This window comes from Apaloderma vittatum, unplaced genomic scaffold, assembly GCF_000703405.1.
Source record: "Apaloderma vittatum isolate BGI_N311 unplaced genomic scaffold, ASM70340v1 scaffold12211, whole genome shotgun sequence".
NCBI classification, from domain to species: Eukaryota; Metazoa; Chordata; class Aves; order Trogoniformes; family Trogonidae; genus Apaloderma; species Apaloderma vittatum.
This window is the reverse complement of record NW_009698603.1, coordinates 48,782-67,575: the sequence shown is the minus strand read 5'-3', so window position 1 is coordinate 67,575 and position 18,794 is coordinate 48,782. Positions and strand designations below refer to the sequence as shown.

Genomic DNA, 18,794 nt, shown 5'->3' with positions numbered 1-18,794 from the left:
TTTTAGTCTTGAGGAATGGAGGAAGAAAGTGTCAGGCTTGTCAACTCAGTGATTCCTTTACTCTTAGCTCCACAGAAACTCTTGTTCTACACCTAAATACTATTATGTCATATTCCAAAATGTTCAGGAAAAGATTGTTTAGCTAATAACATACGGATGGATTCTCCTCCTTTCCTTCACATTCTAGGAAACCTTAATAAAATAACTACTTTAAACCTGAAGTGCCCTGCAGTTCTGTGTCTCTCCCCACTAACAATAATTTACATTAATGATGTTAAATTGATTGCTCCTAATGATTAAGGCAAAACCTTTTTTTTTTCCTTTTCACCTATTTTAGTAGCTATCAATACTGTACTGCCTTGTTCAGGAAATCCTTCTCTTGATGGCTGCCTTTATTTTTATTTTTAAAAAGATGGCCCCAGACTTTAATCATACACAAGAGGATTTCCTTCCAGCCAAGGGATTGTAACTGAGGCTGTAGAATATGGTAATTATATCTCAGATGAGTAACCACTCTTCACGAGGGTGAGTGAGTGGCATGGGAGCCACAGCCGAGCCATTAAGAGCAACTCTCCTCTCAGGAGCTCAGGGTGAATGGTTTCAAAAAGCCAGGTGAAGCCTCTTTTTGTCAGTGTTACACAGTGCCAGAGAGGCTCCTTGCGGGAGAACGGCTATCGGAACCAATTCAGACAGGAGAGTTACTTGCTGTTGGGGACTCAATCTCAAGACTCGCGCTGATTGCCTTGCCAGACATTCTCTACTCGCTTTATCACAAACGTGGGCTGGCTGTAGGGTTGACGTTTCTACAACGTAAGAAAGAGAACCCCTAGGATAAGAGTCTTAGCTGTGATTACAGTCGGCGCAGCGCAGTGTGGATTTCAACCACAGGCCAATCTCAGGTCCGAAACCCAGAAAAAGGATTTATTTTGCAGGCAGATAAAAAAAAGTAGAACATAAGGCTTAGATTACAAAATTGGTTGCTTCCTCCTTTGAGCATTTTAGCTTTTCTGTAAAATGGGAACCTTTGGCAGCACCTACAAGTGATCTGTCTTTATTCCCTCAAAACTGAAGTTGACATAAAATAGGTGAGAAAAGTTGTCTGTGTAGGAACACTACAGCAAGACTGAGACATATTCAGCTCAAAATTAAGGAAAGGATAAGAAAGAGAATGCAATTTAAATGCTAGGGTATTAATCCAGGACTACAAGGATCCAAACGAAAGCCCAGACACCCACTGATTTACTGTCCTACCCGGGTGAATCACTTCCCTCTCTACATCCCTACGTTCCCACCAACAAAGTAGCAAAACCCCAGCGAGCTCTCCATCGGTGTGCTTTGTTTCCACTGATGAAATACACTAAATAAGAGCTAGGTGTTGGACTTCAAATTTAACTTCAAGTTAATTGACTCAAATTGACTTAGAGCGAACTGAGAATACCCAAGCATCTGTGGTTCTTGCTGCCTCAGCAGTCAGGGGAGGTAACTGCATCCTCCCACCACGATAACGTGTCCTCATCTGCTTCAGGGGGCTCTGGTAATTTGTGTGATTTTAAGTCCTGTCTGCAAGAAACTATGCTCAAAATTGCAATGATGGATGATCACGCCAAATCTGTAGAGATCAGACCATATTCTATTCATAGAAAAATAAGCATCAAACATATCTACAAATTCTATTGCAAATCAACATTAACTAGCTTCACGATACTAAAAAAAACCCCTTTATTTTTCTTTAAATTAATTTCTGCAGTTTATTATTAAAGATACCAAAACAAAATCATTTACACATACAAATACTACTAATCATTGTAAGAAAAATCAAGACAAGGTGAAAAGCCTGGCTTGACTGCAGCTGATGGAGAAAAAAATCAAATTTGCAGTAGTGAAACATTAATTTTCAATCCCAGTGAAGTGACTAAGAGCCTTACATCAAAGGATCATATTTGTTGTTGCCTGTTAAATCTTTCAGGGTTATCTACCTATTTAAGCTTTGCAGACAGACGTGTGAATTTTCAGACAATAGGAAATAAATAGAATATGCAAAATATGTCCAAACCTCCTCTACTGCATCTTCCTCCTATTAAATGTAATTCCTATTTATTTTTCAAGAGGGATTTCAGCTCAGAGGTTCATATGCTCAATGATACTAAAGAACCAAAAGCAGCCGTTGTTTTCTACAACAAGCACTCTAAGTACTTTGGAAGTCAAAAAGGACTTATTTTTAGTCGAGTGGTATGCTAATACCCCAGCAGCATTAGATCTGTAATTTCTTGCAGTAAGGCAAGAAATCCAGCTACCTACAGCTACAGCAATTGCTGTCCCTATAGATTTCACTGCTGGCGAGTATGTACCCCATCAGGTTCTTTCAGCCAGCAGCACCATTAGAAGTTGTTTCTCCTGTTGCTGCCAAAAAAACCCAGTAAAAGCAACTGCCCAGTCCTCCAGGGTAAATATCCGTAATCTAAGCAACAAAATTAGAGTGTCCGACCAAAAGCTGACATAGTGGAAAGTCCTACCTAATCGGATAAGTCATGTAATAACCAGCATCCTTACAATATCCTCAGGTGAGAAAATCCAGAGGGATGCTTGATTAAAGGACTCTGGGTAGACACAGCTGTTAAAATTGTTCTGTGAAACTCACTGAAAGTCTAATTTTTTTGCAGCGCTAAAAACCAGTATAAAGTCTGCTGAAATTAATGTCAGCATTAACAACTAACTCTGACCACGTATGTATACGAATGGCAGCTACGGTCCATCCACACTCAACAGAAGGCTGTGGGCTCAGGAATAGTAACTGATTTGTAGCTTCTGCTGAGTAATAAGTAGATTACAGGGAGAGCAATTTGCAGGTTACATGGTAAATATTTTACTATTGAAATAAAGCTCTTTCGAGACACCAGAAAAAAAAATATTCTGGCTTTATGGATTTTGTAATTGACTATTCACACTACTGACAAGGTAGTCAGTGCACGGTGACAAGCTGAAGTTCTCAGACAGTCTCCTCCGAAGTCTGCCAACACAGGGCTGGAATCCGTTGGAGAAGACCCACTCCCTGACAACACTTCATTTGGCAGCTGTGACCAACCCACTCCCCTCCATTTACTTTGCCAACTTGAGACTAAACAAGGTGATACCTGAGGTCAGCACCAGCACAGTGTTGGAAAGAGATTCCAGAAAAATTTGTTTATTACTGATCTACCACTTTCTTATGCCACATTCGACAGGTCATCAAATGATATTTCAGGCTATTTTTGACAAATATACAGCGTGCTATCCTCCCTTGACTGACGCGCATGCAAACTTGGTCTCGTAGCTAACAACAAAAACAAGCAGGATGTGTGAGACGTTATCCCTTCGTGCTGTGACAAGTGAGCCACCAGCCACCAAACCCCAGAAGCACTGGCAGAAGCTCATGCTCCAGATGCAGAAGAGTGAGACTAAGAAATCAGTGTCTTTATTTAAGAAACAGTCAGTACCACTAGGTACTGGTGGAAGATGTCTCGACTTTGTTTTTTGATGTGTTCATACCAAAATCCTCCTGTGTTGCTTCTGCGTGACAGGTGTGCCTGCATCTGTCTCTCCTTGAGTCATTTTAGAGCAGGAAGCTGCTCTATCTCAATAAATTACAAAATAAATCAGATGAAGGCAGAAATCCAAGCAAGCAGCACAGAGCTGTCAGTCATGAATTTGAGGTTACTGACAAGCACGCAGCAGAAAACAGACCGGTAATGTGACATACCAGATCTCATAACTCTCTGTACAATTAGCAAAATACCAGCCTACCTACCTCACATTGGAGCTGGATATTATATTACATCCTTCCAGTAACAGCAAAGTTACATTTTGGTTTTATCTCCATTCATTTATGCAAGATTACATTAGGGTATGTTAACCCAGCACGTCACTAACAGCTTGCAATCCCTCTCCATGCCGCAATCAGCCTTTGTTCTTGCATACAGGAGGCAGGAACGAATGGCACATAATCTGTATTCACACTTCATTACACCCCTGGGTCTTGCAGGAATAGTTAATACATTTTCATGTGCCATGCTCAAACAGGAAGGACAGTTAGCTGACGCGATCCTGTGGAACAGCTGCTACGAGATCAATGCAAAACTAAACACCCCTCCCGAATAACTCCGAACGGTCTCAATTCTTTTTTTTTAATTGAAGGAGAAGCTGAGGACATGCAACACTTTGCACATTTAGATGAACAGTACGACTTCCTTGATTTTCCAAGCTACCACTGAGTGTCAAACTCCAATCTGATCCTTCTGTCTTGCCAATAATTGATAAGATGCTTTCCCAACATTCTGAAGAGGCTGTCAAATAATGTTTTGATTGTCTACATTCTCTATTCAGTTGGCTTGACACGTGAAAGCAGGGGGTTTATTATTACAGTATTTTCAGCTTTCAGTTTGTTACACCGTTACATTATTGGTCAGGATTTAGGGAATAAACTTCGAAAATGATACAAGGAGGTGTCCATTTTTTAACTCCCTCAAAAATGATTTAGTAAAACTTCAAAGCATCTAACAGTTGGATGTTTTCCATGAGGGACTACATAACAGAGCCTGGCATTCAGCTAAGTGAAAGACAAGAAAGATATATCTTGGAAGACGGACTCTAATGTACTCTACGCTGCACGGATAAGCTTGCAATGCTGGAGAAAGGGAAAACCATAAAAACACACTGACCTCTTAAATCCCCACTTACATCTCACAACCAGGAAAAAGCCTTCGCAGCACTAACAGAGGCAATAGTTTTGGACTCTGAACCCCATGGAGTCCTCCACTTGGAAACACACATGCTGTGGTGATGATTTCCAAAATGGACACAGGGTCATCAGAAAGGCTTTTTTCTAAACCTAAGTATCTAGCCAGATGTTTCCACAACACCTAGTGGGCTTCACCTGGATCACATGGAAACACTACTTAGTGAAAAACTGGAGAGCACAATATAGAATATCAGAGCTACCAAGAAACACGACTGCCTCTTTAGCTGTGCTTCCAAACTCAAAAACTCCCACTTTAATCAAAAGCATTTCCACCCAGGAGAACTGCCAAGGTTATTACAGCGAAGCGTAAAAGATAATTTTGTGAGAAGGCTCTTCAGTAAAATCTGGTAGAAAGGACCGAAGAGCCTCCCACACCAAACAGAAAGAAGAGCTGTGATACCTGGCGAGATCTACTGCTTCCCCGTGGTAACCCTTCCAGTCGCTGCAGTGGGGGAACAGTACTGCCAGCTAGGGAAAAGCTTGGACCCAGAGGAGCATCTCTTCTCCTCCCTGCGACGTGAATCCTCAGGGAAGCTGCACAAAGGAAAACCAGTCAGACTTCAGCGCGCTGCCTGTGGAAACAGCTAAAGCCAAGGTTTTCCCTCTGCACTGCGTAAAGTGACAACATGAGCCACTTTGGCACGCTGCATCGCTTCTCGCCGCTGTGTCCCCCTGCAGCCGAAAAAGCTGGGTGCAGCAGAGGAACTGCTCCTCATCACTTACAAGCATCTAGCACGACTGGCCCCGTGCGTGGTTGTTGCTCTGGCACTGCACGAATAATAATAAAATACAGTTTTTTTAAAGACCACCTGAAATGAACCTCAAGTAAATGTCTGCAGAAAGATTCCTCTGTTCAAAGGCTAATTTTCCAGCCACCTTGAGCTCTCATTAAATTTCAGGCATCTGAGCTTAAAAAATGAAAATAGTAATGATCAGAATTCTTCAAATATCATTAGCACTATCTGTATACACAATTCCATAGAGGTATGTTTGGGAAACTGGAAAAATTTAACAAAGTGCATGGCTGTTATGGGAAAATGTTGGCAAGGGCAAGGAGTTTGACAAAGAGAACTGGGTTAAAAATAATGCATTAATGAATTAAATGAGGATAATTTTTTCAAAATTCCTTGGGGAAGGCATTAGAATAAACAGTTTGTCAGTCAAAACCTTTGGGGTGCATTGCCTGGAACCCACTCCAATGAAGAAAGAAGCATTCAGATAGAAACTGGATGTAAACTTGGGTAACACAGAATTCAGTCTCCACTTACAAAGAAATGAGCCTACTCAAATGCTTCAAGCAAGAAAAGTTAACGCACTCTACAGCGGTCACGGTACCTCTGCTCCTGGGCTCTTGCTGACCAAGCCTCAAAGAACTAAGCTCCCCTGTCTTTGAGTTCTACATAAAGCCAAAGATAAAAGCCAAAGCAGCAGCGTATGAGCAGTTTGCAGGTAAGGAAAAAAATAGGAGTGTTATTTACTAGAATCCTCCTGCGGATGCTCCATCCCTTCCCAACACAGATGTTGGCCAGTGTCTCAAGCGAAGGGCAATAGTTCAGTTGTTTCCATAAGCAAAGGCGTTGCTCTGCATTGCAGACTCGGGTCTGTAAGGGAGCCTGTGCTGGCTGGCAGCCGCTGCCAGCTGCTCCTTCTGCTTCTGCAAACTTTGGGGTGGTTCTGGAGAACTGGCAAGGGAAAACACCTGATCTCTTCTGAACAGGAAGAAGCACTGCAGGAGCTAAGCGAGCTTAGTAACTCAAATGCCTTTGATATAAAAATGGTAACAAAAATAGAGCAGGTATGCCAGAGGAACAGAGAAGGTACTGTAAGATCAGATAAATTAATGACTTTAAACCAGAAGACCTGAGGAAGAAATACAGCTAACGCTTTTTTCCCCAAGCTTTCAAGTTTTGTGCTTATCTTCTTACAGGAATCAACACACCTGCAACATGCTAGCATTTATGTTGCACTTTTCATTCAGATGCATCAAATAACATTTCAAACAGACTAGTCATGTGATATACAAAATTACATTAAGAGAAGAAAACCAAATTCAAAGTGATCAATGACCAGAGACCACAAAGAATCCAAATTTGAAGACGCTAGTTTCATACACATTTCTTCAGCTACACAAAAAAATAGATTTTTAAGGTATACTTAAATCTAAATGCAATGATGCCCTTATTATGTATAGGCACAGAAATAAAAAGCCAGGAGGATAAAAGTAGAGTTGGCCATGACATTATTTTGGAAGAGTATTTAGAAGTATCGAATCCAAAATGATATACAGGCAGTAAGCTCTGAGACTTCTTAACTGTCTGAAGGCATTACTGGTCTGAAGACAAAATTGCTCTAAACTTGAGCAGAAATGAAAGATGCCAAGTCTGACAGCTTCTCTATTTAGCATCCAGTAAGGCAGCTTGGAAAGGAAAGCGCAGGGCTCCTGGCCTGTGTGGCAGATTGGTTTATAGGGTTTGATAAAACCTGAGGTGAGACAGAAGAATGGGAATGCTTTCCTATTTTGAGAATGTGCCTCACCAGCCAGATTTAGAAGGTTCAGATGGTAAAAAACCTAAACCCACAAGCAAAAAAACCACACCTCAGCATGGATGAAATCACTCTTGATGGAAAAGATGGTTCTTGGTGGCCTCAGACCTTAAGAGGCTATGGTGGCCAATGGCTGTTTTTGAAGCAGAGACAATTGCAGGGGAAATTCAACTTACTATATTTCTAACGCGACGTCTAAACACCTTCTACAGACATATCTGCATTTGTTTCTCACTTGTGTTCGTTACTTACAGGTAGACCTCTTGCTCACAACTTTCTCTTTCGATGACTTATCCGTTTTCAGAAGATACACTAATGTCCTCTCCAGAATCTTGCTCAGGCACTGGCATTTTGTCAGGTGCTGCTGGTTCTTGGCCAGTTGCCCAAGGAAGAGTTTGAGAAATTAAGATTATTCTATAAAAATCCTGAACTGTTTATTACTTAAGGACTCAAAAAAGCTGCATACAATTATGAAAGGTTATAAAAGCTCTTCAGTGAAATATGTAGTCAGCAACTGTTCCTAATTATCAATGGAATTTCTAATGGTATTAGATGAGTGCTCTCACTTGTAAAGACAAGACAACAGTCCTCAAGTAATTCAAGGAAAATGTTCATCCCAGAAGACTCATTAGAATAACCTCCAAAGACTGCAAGCAATTGAGAGAAGAGACTTTTTTTTTAAGCCTAGCTTCCTGAGGAACCAAGGCTCTGTAGGGCAATTAAAATCCTAAGAGAAAACCTTAAGATGCAAATTCAGACTCCATAGCACCATAAACATTATAAATGCACCTCCACAGAAACAATCCTGAAATAAAAAACCTCACTTTATTACCAAGAGAAGTCTTTAATAAAAACAAAAAAGCAAAAGTCAAGCAGTGATATATTTTCCTGTGTAAAAAAAAATAAAAAAAGAAGAAGAGGTATCCAATAGCTGTCACAGCAGCACACAAGTTAAAGAAAAATCTGCTCCAACACCCCTCTTCCACTACAGCTTCTGGCCTCATGTATCACAGGTGCCAGCACTGACTGTGTGATTTATCTGAGGATGCAGTTTATGAAAACATAGCATTATCCCAGGTGAGATGAGGCTGCCAATACTGTCCTTGGTGTCTTCTGGAAAATTTTTGCTAGTGTGCTAGGTATTACTGTGGTGTGGAATCAAAATTACACAATTTGAGCAGGACTAGAAACCACAACTGTTAAGGATGACCTATTAGAAAACTAAAGATGACAAGAACTACAAACTACAAAGACCAGTGCCATAAGCACACACCATGAATTGTTGAGCCATGTTTAACTGCAGTATGTTATATACAAATTCCAACTCTCTTGTATTTTTCCTTTAATATTCTTACAATTGTACAACTCCCTTCCCTCAGAATAAAAAAAAAAATTGTAACCGCGTATAAAGTCTACAAATAACATCATTAACAGCATATAAATCTACCTGAAGATAGGTGGACAAGTAACATAGTCAGTGACAATCAGAGCTGCTAAAATTCGGCAGCTGTAGTTAAAACTTTTTAGAGTTAAAACTTTTTTTGCTTTCTAAATCCCAGGCCATAACCAAACTCCATCCCACAGACCTATGCAAAATAATTCATCATTAAGGTATCAAAACAACAGCTACGAGCTTTGCTACCCATTTAGCCACAGAAAAGGCAGGGAAACAATTAAAACCCCTTCTGCTGTCAGCAGCAGCAGAAAGGGAAAAAATGCCAAAGCCAGGACCCCTATTACACAGGGCTGTTACGCTGCAGTCTTTAAAACCAAGCAGAGGCTGGTACGGATCGGGATGTTGGGTGCCTGGAGTGCCCGCTGGAAGCAGCGTGCTGATCCCTTCGCATCCAGGAGCAACTGGGTGTTTCCCGGAGTAATCACATGGAGTCTGACAACAGCCCTCATTCCTCTGGCTGGAGCAAGCAAAGAGGCAGCCACAGGAGCGCGGCACTACTGATCTTTTGATGCAGTCACCAGTTACCTGGAGGCAGTGAAGAGAGGTGATGCTCCTACCGCCCAGTGCCTTCCTGCACTCTGTAACTGGAAATATACGTCACGGCTTTCCAAGGAAGATGCAACTAAAATCAGGGCTCGCTAAACTAAGAAGTTGGTGTCGAAGATGGATCCTTGGCAAATGCACACTAATCCCAGTTAGACTTCTCAGATTTGGCACTTCAGAGCAGCTGGTAAAAGTCCTATGAAAGAAGACATGCTAGATTTTCAAAAGGGGGAAAAAAAGATCCCTTCCAGAGTGCTGTCTATCTTACTCTTTCACACTGACACAGCAGGAAGCGTTTCCACGCTCTGAATACTGACAGATGAGTTTCACTCAGAAGATGGAAAGATTGTGCAGGAAAACAACACATGGTGATGTTACTTATCCTATTAAAACATCTCAGCAACAGATGAACAAGCAAATGAGTGTTTGCTAATCTGGAGGATAAAAAAAATTGCTTTCACCTTTAAAATTGTACCAAATATAACAGGCAAATACAATAATAATAGGATATAGCATTAGCATCCTTGATATGACAGGCCTAGGTGAGGAAGCAGCTAAGGAATATTTGGAAAAACATTTCTCCCTTAAGCCACGTGAACAGTGTGATGAATTTTTCCTGTTGCATACTGCACATATGGCTTTGGAATGTTTTTTGGCAAAGGCAAACGCTACTAGGAAATACAAGGGCTTTTAAGGAACCCAGTGAATTGCAATGTCCTGAGGTAGTATCTCAAAACAACCATGACAGATGAACGTATGGAAAGTATTTTCTAGATTTCAGCTAACAAAGAGCAGACACAGAGCCCACAGCACCTCTGGCTAAGGAATACATGACTCCTGAACAACTAAGCCCGTTCGGTTTTGTATTACCAAGTTATATCCCTGTTCTTTCAGTATCCAGCTCACCTAGCTGCCAAAGAAAGCAAATCCAGAGAGCTCTATTTGTTCACCATACAAACCAGCAAATCCTATAATTTTTAACACATCATTTTAAAGTGAGCAGTCATTAGAACTTAAACATCTGCTCATTGCTTAGGAATCCACGTGGTAGATTTGACTGATGATTAATGGCTCACACACAATTACCACATATTTATCGACAGGCTGACCCCTCTGCTAAATCCAGCAGTCCCAGCTAAGCAACTAGTAAGCGGCTTTTTAAATTCAACAAGAAAACTCATGCTACCAAACTGACAAGACTGTATCAGTGTAAGAAGACTGAATGTTGGGAAACACTTCTCCTAGTTTGTGAAGATACATCAATCACCTTTTCATTTTACTGAGTTCTAAACCAAGAGAAGACAGTGGCTTGTCTTCCAGTGATAATGACCTAACTGCAATTCAACGTGGGCACCAGGAACGTTCCAAAAAGTGGCACTCCAAAAATGAACAATGCTAGCTTTCCCAAAGCTGGAAACAATTACGAGTTAAACAAAAGCAGAGGGGGAAAAAAAGTAGAAAAAAAAGAATGAAGAGAAACTACAACGTTATCTGAATGCTTTATTAAATGCTGAAAGCCAGTCAACAAGGTTTCAGTTTAAAAACTGGCTGAGTGTGGAAATTGGCACCAGATCTACAGAAATAGTCCCTGAAGAGGAGGCAGTCAACACGCTGGCGGGCAAATCCACCCTCCAGAGGGACCTGTGTGGGCCAGAGGAAAGTCTGACAGCAACCTCAGGAGGCCCAGCAAGGCCAAATGGAAACAGCTCTGCTTCGGGGACACACTCAGCCCCTGGCTGAGGACAGTCCCAGGTGCCTGGCTGGGGACAGCACTGCCGGGAAGGTCTCGGGGTGAGGAGAGGCTGAAGGATCAGGGCTTGCTGGTGAAGAGTAGACTTGGGAGGGGACCTAAAAGCAGCCCCCAATACTGACGAGGAGCTGATCACTAAGACAGAGCCTTCTCAGAAGTGCGTGTCAAGAGAGTGTGAGATTGAGCTCATGAGCTGAAAGGGGGAACGTCTGACTTCGTACATGGAGCATTATTAGCATGTGGGTAACTAAACTTTAGGAGGTCTAACATCACTTGATGACAATCATAAAATAAACCCATGACTGACAAAACTGAAGCCTTACAAAATCAACGGCAATAACAAGTAAATCACCTAATAGTACCACTAAAGGTAGACAAATACAGAAAACCTACCTCTACCAAATTAATTAAAAGTCAAACAAGGTGGCAGACTGCATCCTCTGTCAATAAAAACGTCTTTTGATGAAAATAACCAATTACAACAGGTGTCTAGATCAATTATTGCTTCTGTAGCTGATAAGAAGGTAGTTTTTTGATGCATAAGTAGAGGGCACACAAGTCTGAACACTGAGATAATCTCTTTGTCTCATTTTTGTGAAAACAGATGCTGATGATTCTGCTCAAATTTGTTGTACAGCCTTCCAAAAAGAAACTGACATCTTGCAAAGCGTGTGAAGAAGAACTGTAGAATTACTAAAGCTGCATAAACAATCATATGTGCTTCAAAAAGGATTCATGTAAAAGAGACTAGATGATCTTTGGCTGAAGGACACTGGAGTGAAGAAGTTCAGTAACTGACAGCTGCTTCTTTGAGCTGCAGGAGGCCCCGAGTGCTGGTAGCTGAAGATGCACTCACTCGTATTTCAGATAAGACAATTTTTTTTGTTAAACAATGAATTGAACAACTTGAACTCTGAATTTTGTATCATTTTTACATCTTCGAACAATGTTGCCTTCCAAAAGTTACAACTATGTGCTCAGGTATAAGCCATAGATTTCATGCAAAAAATGAAGAGGTTATTTCTGCAGGAAGAGATTAAAACTGTCCCTTCTAGCCTGATCCGTACAGCAAACATTCACAGCACAACTGTTTTTCCAAGAATCAATAACAAGGCTTTGATATCTGTGATGTGACTTCTTCCAGCATCTGCAAGGGGGCAGTTCTTCCTGATGACTTAACGCCAGCTTGTGGAACTGAACGAACTCCAGTCTCACATTTTCAATAACCAGATTGGCTGTTAACCTCTTGGGCAGCCACACTTAGCCCGGAACATCAGCAAAAGGATCCCAGGATTTCAAATCTGAAATGACATCAGTGAAATACTGAGTCACGTCCTCCAGAAGAACCACAGGAGACAGCTCAAGATTCATTTGTTTTGGCCGTCACAAGCCACCTAACTCCCACGCTGTCAAATGACCAAAGGCGGCCTCTTACAGTACCTGTCAGACGCAGACGTTTGTACACAAAACTATTTGTATACAAAATATTTGCACATCTGTTTGTACACAGATTGTGAACGCAGGCATATATATTACATATACAATATAAGTGTGATTGTTTTACACAAGTGAAAATGTCTCAAGGAAAATCCATTAGCATTCCCACATGAATTATATCGTGCATTGTGAGTATTTTCTTAAGAGTCGGGACAGGATCACGGCAGCTTGACTTCACAACAACGTGCTGCACGACATCTATCCCCATGAGAGAACTCTGCAATTGCATCCTTTGAGGTTGATTGTAAAAGCAGACAGTTCTCTCTCGTGCGTAGTTTTTTTCTCTCCAGACAGGCGTCATGGGTTTGGTCTTCATGCTGCTGTAAGACATACTATGGAAAATCCAGCACTACCTGGTGCTGTCGCTATCGATTAAATACCTAAAATAAATTGAGGTAAGCTCCACAAAAATAGTTAGCATGGAAGAATATGATTTTTACAGGTGTTTGTGAAGAGACTATTTGGAGTTTACTAAATAAGAAATGTTTATTCCAAAAATATTTTTAATTTAGAAGATTGTAAAAAAAAAAAAACAACCCACTGAATTTCCCTTTCACTTCTTCCACAGCTGCTGTTATCTGAAGAAAACCAATAAAACTTTCATGCTGTTAGATAGCAGGATGTATTTCGAGCGCACACCTCTCCAGTTTTGAGGGAGAGGTGTTTTTAAAAGCAGGTATCACCCATCCTTTCTGTGGACTCTCAAGATTTCCAATTTCTGAAAGAGGTTGAGAGAGGCAGGATGGCAGTTTCTTAGCATTTCATTGGCAGAAAGACATGGCTGGCTGGCTGGTCTGAGGTCCAACACCTAAAGCGCTGGCAAGGCTCCCTTCTCACAGCCTCAGCACATCTGAGGCAAGACTGTGAAATCATCCGTCCTCACAAAAACCTACCCACACACCAGACACACTGCTTTTCCTCTGCCAGTTCAAAGAAATCAAGTGCCAAACAGAACACTCAGCAATAGGTGTGTAGCCTCACCATTCCCAAAGAGCTACAAATTTCCCTGCCAAGTACTAGGAAATAATTCAGTCTAACAATGCAAATAAATAAAATTATTCAGCTTGCTACCTTCACTATGCTGGTTTTGTTTCTCAGGCTGTTTTTCCTCTGTGACTACTTGTTGTGTTTTATGGCTTGGAAGGCTTCCTGGTACTCTTTTGCCAAAATGATATAACAAAGCCATTAAAAAAATCCACCTGTTCCAGAGTGAGTGTCTTCTAAATTCTTCTCACCTCAGACTTACAGACTCATCCTAGCCCTGCAAACACTGACAAATGACAGAATAGCTACAAGATTTCATTAGGCACAAAACCAGCTGGAAAGATGAACTTAAAATCCTCTTGAAAAAAACGGAGAGAAATTAGGTGCGCTGCCTGACTTCGCATTTTCAATGAACTCTTCAAATCAACATTCACCCGGAAACTTTCTTCCATCCTTAAGGTTAACTTCAAGCAAAGTATTGGAAGAGTTTAATTAAAACAAGATATCTTGAACGTGCCAAGTGTAACTTTTATACGCTCGAAGTATGCATCTCTATAATGTTAACATCACACAGCTTCAGAGATCCATACGATGGAGAAGTTTGTACTTTGTTCATCTCAACCTCCGTGCTCAATCTCTGTTGAGAGGCACATCTCACAAACGTTCATCACTAACCAACATCCTGTTTTGCTTTGCCCAGTCCATAATATGCACAGAACAAACAGAGTCAGTCAAAAGAAAATAAAGTCTCCATTCCTGCCCTTCAAATGCGTCCAGATTTCTCCTGGCTTAATAGAAGCACGCCACGTCAGAGAGTTCTGAAGAAAAATGTTGATTTTGGAAGACAGAGACGGGTGAGATCTGTTTAGGCCTTTTAAGGTAAAGGCCACTCATGTAACTGCACTAAATATTCACCATCATTCGCTACGCAGTACACGTACAACTTCAGCGAAAATCTCAGAAATGAGGGAAAGATCATTTATTTGGGGGAGATGGCTACACCGCGGTCAAGAATTCTAGCATCTGGTGAATAACGCTACCGTGTTACTTTCCCAAATAAAGCACATTTTGTTTGAATAACTGGTTGCTGATACAATGAGTCACTCAATCGCCTGAAGTACCAACTCGAACGCTTTAAAAGGACTGACTGGGAATCGCCAAGTACAGTATGTGTATTTGTTTAGGAACAACATGCTTTAAATAAACCACTGACTCACCTTGTCACGCAAATGGTGCTCTGCAGCCTCAATATTCAAAGGATCGTCAAAATTCAAAAGATCCTAGAAAAGAAACAGGTAACATCAGAGGGTTCCCACTCACTGCATCATACAAGGAATCCAAAGCCCCAACGAACAAGACAATGAAACCAAGCAAGCCCAGCAAGCGCAGTGCCATTTTCTCACTACCTGCCAAAGCTAGATGCAAATGAGTCTGATGATTGCAAACCAAGTCACAAGTCAATTAAAGGACAAAAGCAGGAGGGCGTTCGACCCTATCCGGCGACACGCCACACACAGCCCCGTGACACTTCTCTCAGGCAGTAACACATTTCTGTTTGAAAGCTGAGAGAGTTTAAAATTGAATTTTGAAGGAACATTCAAAGTTCCAGAAGGCACGATTCCTACTGATTTTTGTTCAAGGGTGGAGCAAATCCTTAAAAACCAACCTGCAAACAGACTGGTGATAAAGGGGGCACAGCAGTTTAAGTCCCTCTGTGAAGAAACTAGATACCCTGCAGCCTCACAGACGGGGAAGTTCTAGCGCAATGGGAAAAACAGGGCTGAGAGGAAAGGGAGCACAAAGACCCCAAAAGCTAAGGGCACATGGGGCCAGGAAGCAGAAATAATCAAAATAAGTCTCAGGTCCGTCAGTTTAATCTCAATAAATATTAACTTGGGAAGGAGAAAGGGTCTAGGGCTAGAACCAAAAGAAACCAAAATGCTGTTAAAAGAGGAATTACCATTATAAAATAATATTGAATCACAAACCTCTCTATTCTGCCTGCAGCCCACATCACTTTCCCCAGATTAAGGTTAGCCTGTGACAGCAGTGAAATATCATTTCACAAATGTGAAAGGCTCATGCCAGTCTTCGACTTGTTTTCAAGCAGCAAACCTCCTGTTTCATTCACACGGGGACACCAATCCACCTCATTTTCACCCAGTTTCTTTGAGAAACCCCCAGAAGAATCTGCAAGGCCAGTACAATCCAATGCCAGCTTTTCAAAGCCTTATTATTTATAATAAACCGGGTGTGAGGGAAATCCAAGAGGCAAGCTGGGAAGCACGGCTCCTACCGGCCGTGACAAATCCCCGTGGTCTCTGATATGTGACCATCGGTCTTTGCAGCTGTTTGCCCAACAGATTACTTTTACGTGCAGTCCTGCCTCTGAAGGCACTTCTTGGTACCTCCAGTGGATTTTGCTTTCTGCCAGTTACTTAGCATGCAGTGGGAGACTGACTGTGAAACGCAATTACTCTCTGTTGAAAAGGCAAATGCTCTCCAATCTGCTAAATCAATTTACCAAAGAAGTTGTCGAAATAAATTAAGCCTTTGGATGCCAGGAAAGCTTTGGAGATCGTAGCCAGTGACCGGCTTGGTCTGTTCTAGAGGTTTTAGAAACACACCATGATCCTGGCGGCAGCACTGGGAGCCCAGTCGCTGCTCTGCCCCTCCTCCTGCAGGTAGTGTTGGAAGGAGTTTCTCTCTCTGAAAACAGGCTGGGGCTGGCAAAGCCCAACGCTTTTTCAGTCTCCTCTGAATGCTCTGGAGTGGCTGGAGTAGTTCTCTCCAGAGCTGATGGTGACCAAGTTAGTGTCTATCTTTGCTTTCTCCTGACCTTCCCACCCAGCAGCAACGGCTGTGGAAGGGGACCATAACCCCAGACTCCCTAGAAAAGACAGCTTCTGTACAGTAAAGACAGCCTCTCTCTGTTTTTAGGGAAAAAGCAGGGCACTCATTAATTCCTAAACATCATTTTTAAAAACTGTAACATCGACACAATTCCTTCTCAGAGCAATGTGAATTTCTACTTCCTGCACACCAGGAGGAGGAATACCATACCGTGTGGAAGATCCCAAGTAACTTGTTATCAAAATATCCCACAAGATATTTGTATCCAAAAGTAAACCACAATGTACAAAAAAGTTGGCCTTTCAGATTGTCTGTACAAGTCTTCCAGTCATATAAACAAAAGCACAAACCGATTTCATACTTGTACAACACCCACTGAAGCCAAAAGAAATAACGACCTGAAGTTTAAGGGGCAACACACAGGGTACACATTAGGTGATGCTGAAACCAAAGCAGGTGTGAAAATGGGAAGTAGATATGCAAAATATTCATTTACTTACAGTAAATAAAGAGTTTAACCCCCAGACAACATCCTGCAAAGGAAAAGCACAGTCAATTAGGCAAGCGCTTCAGGTGATTTGAACACGTTCGCGTACTTTGTTTTTCTATTAATCCATGAAATTACTGGAAATCAAATCTAGATTAAGGGTGATGTTTTACTAATTAAAACAAAAATATTGCAAAAGCTTTCTCATTTCATAGATGCCTGATATTTATAAGTCACCAAAAAAGAAATACTGCATATTCACGTACAAGTTCAGGTCTTTGTGTATAGGAGCTTTATTCCTGTTGCTTCTCTGCTCAAGGACAAGAATAATACCTTAGTATATGACTCCTGCTTAAAACTGCCCTGCCCAGTTCAAAGGGTGGGTATAAAACTTAATTCAGCAATCCATTCTTAAAATTAAAAAATTAAAATTGTGTCAGACAAATATTTGAAACCGTGTGAAAATGTCAGAGAAAAGAGATTTAAGTACAGTATGAGTACAGAGAAATACCATTCTTACATGACCATACATCTCAAATCATTTTACTGCCTTCAAGCACCCATTTAAACACAACTGAATAGAGAGGGTTTGCAAATCCTGCTAACAGGAAGCTTCAGAGGAATCTGCCTCCAAAGGGTGTCAAACACAGCTTCTTTTGAGGTCCTACTAGCACCGACCTCAGAGTCCACAGCCTTTAAACACTAAGTAAATGCACAACATTGAAATAGTACAGAAAGAGTCTCAAAACGATCACCCACCACCAAGGCTAAGTTTTTCAACCTAGAAGAAAGACAGCTTTTTTAGTAGCAACATAACTAAGCTGCCCTACTGCAAAATCCCACTGAAATCTGGGCACCGGAGCTCCCAACTAACAATTAATTAAGATCAGCATTGCACCTCCTGCCTTCACGGCCCACTAGCATTTGACTGCCTACCCATGAAAACCTGATTTTCAGTAGCAGGACATGGCTAAAATGCACCTTTTACAATAAAGATAAAGCCTCAAAGTAAAAACTCCATATCAATGGCAAAGAACTTGAATAAATGAGCGTATTTCAGTTCGTTTCCTGTTCGAGGCTCTCTGCTGAGAGTGGTGGACCACAGAAATCCATATCCCTTAAGAACGCTGTCCAATTATGCCCTAATGAAAAAGACACGATGTCAGCATTATCCAGACAACAGCCTCCAATCTTCCTTTGATCTTGCACAACCATCTACTCAGTTTAATCTGCTTTTAATAACAGGGATCTGCCCGGCAAGGCTGATATTGTCAGGCACAGTTATCAGTTTCAGCATCTTCTCCTAATGGTGCTTCTGAAACCAGCAGGTGTGGCCAAGACAGCAAATCTTTCAAATGTACTCATCATCCTCAACGGCAGCACAGACACATCAGCTGCAAAACAGGACAGACCCAAGACACTTAAGAATTAGTTTTCTGCACATTTTAAGACTATGGTGCTCAGCAGTCATCCCCATTTCCAAATGACCACACTATCACCTCCTTGGTAAGTATGAAAAAATAAGACTATTTCAAATAAGAGTATGAAAAATGGACTATTTCAAATAACAGATGGAAGTCATTGTTTTACCTTTTAAGTTGCGTGCTTCTTCAACTACAACCACCGTCATAGAAACTAGGCATAGCACAGGTTAGGAAAACTAGGGTTTTGTACAGTGCTAGAGAAAAAATAAGCCAAAGTCACTGATTAAAGGAGGAATTTGTGGTGTGGAGAGTCTGGAGAACAGGAGCAGGGGTGAAGGTCTCAGTTTCCACTTCACACTCCTGCATTCAGGCACAAGAAGGTGCACAGGCTGCCACGGTGTCACCGCACTTGGGTGCTCTGCTCCGGTGTCCCTAGGTATGCTGCCCCTGGCACGGACGCAGCCTGAGGACAGAGTGATGCA

At 41.6% G+C, this 18,794-nt stretch overlaps 1 protein-coding gene across 1 annotated transcript in view; it reads right to left on the bottom strand.

Moving 5' to 3' along the window:
- UBE2F (ubiquitin-conjugating enzyme E2F (putative)) overlaps positions 1-18,794 on the bottom strand; it is a 78,902-nt gene that overhangs the window by 13,603 nt on the left and 46,505 nt on the right. Inside the window, exons 7-8 of the mRNA XM_009878087.1 lie at positions 16,902-16,934; positions 14,766-14,828 (exon numbers count right to left, since the gene is read on the bottom strand). Of these exons, the coding sequence (XP_009876389.1) occupies positions 14,766-14,828; positions 16,902-16,934 (96 nt within the window). The remainder of the gene's footprint in view (positions 1-14,765; positions 14,829-16,901; positions 16,935-18,794) is intronic.